Genomic DNA, 2,682 nt, shown 5'->3' with positions numbered 1-2,682 from the left:
TTTTTCAGATGAGTTATGAAAAAGACATCTACTGTATATTGTCAGACAATAGACATTTTGTTCATACATATATTGTCTGTGTTTTTCTGTCAATATGGGGTGCTGTGTGTACATTAATGAGGAAAAAAAATTAACTTAAATGATTTTAGCAAATGGCTGCAATATAACAAAGAGTGAAAAATTTAAGGGGGTCTGAATACTTTCCGTACCCACTGTATTATGTGGATTTGAGAGGATTTCAAACTGAAGTGAGGAACAGAAAAATCATTTTAACAGTAAATCAAGCTTATTTCATTTCTTCAATTAAAGGCATTTATCCAAACTCTCAATAGCATCCTGTTTTGAGTATCTTCTCCATGCATGTGGTATTTTACCACATCCCTGAAATGTTTTCATGTAGTATTTCTCCAGATCTCTCTGGAATCTGCACACAAACCACTTCCAGTAGGGCAGTTCAGAGACATCAGGGGTGATGCTCCAGTATGCATAAACTCCTCCTGCTCTTCTGTACTCTTTCCAGGGGACTTTATCATCTGATCCATCGGGATAAAGCCATCGATCACTCACTACTGCTGTGGTACAGATGTTAATACACAAGTTTGTTGTTCCTCTGTACAAATATCCATTAATTCCAGTCACTCTGTGGAAAGCAACACTGTGATCTCCAGGATGGTTTTCTATGGTGTTGGTGCAGATAGCTTTACAGAACGGACACTGAACCCAACAGCACTGACAGAAGTGATCAATCAGAAGCTCATCTGGCCTGAACTTATAATCCAAATTTACTGGAAATGACTTTGTGTTGAATCTACAGCTGATGTCAGACATTATAGCAGCAAGTTCTTTTCTTATCACCTCTTCTAGGAGGTTCCTCTGTTCACTTGAACATGTTCAGTAGATTTATGAGCTGCTTTCATGATCTTCTGCTGCAGGAGTTTAATGTTATCCTTCATCTTGGGTAAAACACTGACACTGAACTGATCAGTGATGTACCGCCTGACTTCATCTCTGATGAAACTCTTGTAGTGATCTCTGGTATTATGAATGTAGTTCATGTATTTGTTGAAATCCTCCTCTTCTGCCAGTGTCTTCAGGATGTGTTTCTCCAGATTTGATCTGTTTCCATTCAGTGATTGACAGTCTGTTCTCATATAATTTGCTAAATATCTGGCAGTCTTCTTGTAGACGCTCTGCTCAATGAGCTCTTTCAGTTTCTCACAGATGATCTTACCAAAAATAGCAGCTGATGCAGCTCCATGACAGTATTTCAGGAAAACACTATAATACTCTTCTCTCTCCTTCTCAACATATATTACAGGATCATTGGCTTCTCTGGACAGTCTGTGTTGGTCAGTGATCTTCTTGTTTGCTCTCTTACAGATGGACAGAACCAAATCTATGAAGAATTCATTCTTGAACACATAATTCACTTGCCCTTCCTCATGTTTTTGTCTTGTCTTAATGTAATCTGTGAGTAGCTGGATGCAGCTGATGTTGTAGCCCATCTTTGAAATGTTAAATGACTGAATGATTGTGTCTGTCTGCTGAGCAACATCTGTGACGAAATATCTTATTTGAGATGCATCCTCTTTAGAGAGAATGTCATGAAACACCTCTTTATCTGATCTGTAGACCTTTGTAAAAGCACCTGCAATTCCACTGGGTTTCTTTAGTTTTACATAATCTGAATAACTCGACACAGTGAAAATATCCCTGCTCTCCCTCCAGTAACCTACAGGAAGACTGTCATAGACGTCACTGAGTATCTCTCTCACATCTCTCATTATGTCAATGTCTCTGACTGCAGGAGTGGTTCTGATGATCATCTTCATCCACTGTTTCCAAAACAAATCAAACTCTTTCTTCAGTGTTTCTCCATCATTTGCTTTGTCTCTGAGTTTAAAGGTGAGTTCTTTGCTCTTTTCACAGAGAGTGTTTTCATGATGTGTCCTCTGAGCATCAATCTTTTTCTTCAGGTCTCGCTGCTGAAGAATCGCATTTAATTTCCTCTTTGTTTCTCTCACAATGTTTTCCTGAAGCTCTTTGATTTTGATTTCAAATGATGTTTTCCACTGAATCAGTATATCTTTATCTCTGTCTTTCTCAAATAATTCAGACATTGATTTTTTCACTTCTTCTCTTGTCTCCTTTAGTTCTCTGTGAAGATCAGTTTCCTCAACTTCATGAATTGCTTCATTTTCTATTTTGTTGTATAGTTTGTTCTCAGATTCCATCATGGCACTGCGAAGACTCCAGGACCACTTCCTGTATTCAGTCTCTAGTTTCCTGTAAGCTGAAATCTTCAGAGAGTTTCTGAAGCTAAAGACAAATCGTTCATTCAGTAAATCCTCCCAGAGATCTTTAATATGATCTTTGAAGTCATTCAGCACTATTCCATGTGATTCTGAGGCATGAGACATTATAGTTTCCTTTAGTTGTTGAATATTCTCACAGTATTTTGGGTTTGGTGGAGCCATCGGTGGGTTTCCCTCCCAGAGCTGAGGAATATACTTCACATCTTTCTGAACATCAAATCTAATCATCTTTAACAGCGAGTTTTGTCATTTCATCCAGTGTCTCCTGCAGTCGTCTCCTTGCCTTCATGTTTCTCTCTCCAGCTGTGTCATCCCAAACGTTCTGATGCACAAACACACAACTGGGATTCAGTCTGACCTTCTTCAT

The 2,682-nt window shown here is 38.6% G+C and overlaps 1 protein-coding gene across 1 annotated transcript; it reads right to left on the bottom strand.

The window, feature by feature from the left end:
* Nucleotides 1-290: 290 nt before the first annotated feature.
* LOC107715041 (interferon-induced very large GTPase 1-like) lies at nucleotides 291-2,420 on the bottom strand. The gene is made up of 3 exons (XM_016521085.1): nucleotides 1,653-2,420; nucleotides 900-1,586; nucleotides 291-864 (listed from the first exon to the last, which is right to left on the bottom strand). Exons 1-3 carry the CDS (start codon nucleotides 2,418-2,420, stop codon nucleotides 304-306), a joined length of 2,016 nt encoding a protein of 671 aa, XP_016376571.1. The 3' UTR covers nucleotides 291-303.
* Between the last annotated feature and the right edge of the window lie 262 nt (nucleotides 2,421-2,682).

The sequence above is a fragment of the Sinocyclocheilus rhinocerous genome, unplaced genomic scaffold, assembly GCF_001515625.1.
Source record: "Sinocyclocheilus rhinocerous isolate Xijiao unplaced genomic scaffold, SAMN03320098_v1.1 scaffold10061, whole genome shotgun sequence".
Taxonomy (NCBI): Eukaryota; Metazoa; Chordata; class Actinopteri; order Cypriniformes; family Cyprinidae; genus Sinocyclocheilus; species Sinocyclocheilus rhinocerous.
This window is presented reverse-complemented; position numbering and strand designations above follow the sequence as displayed.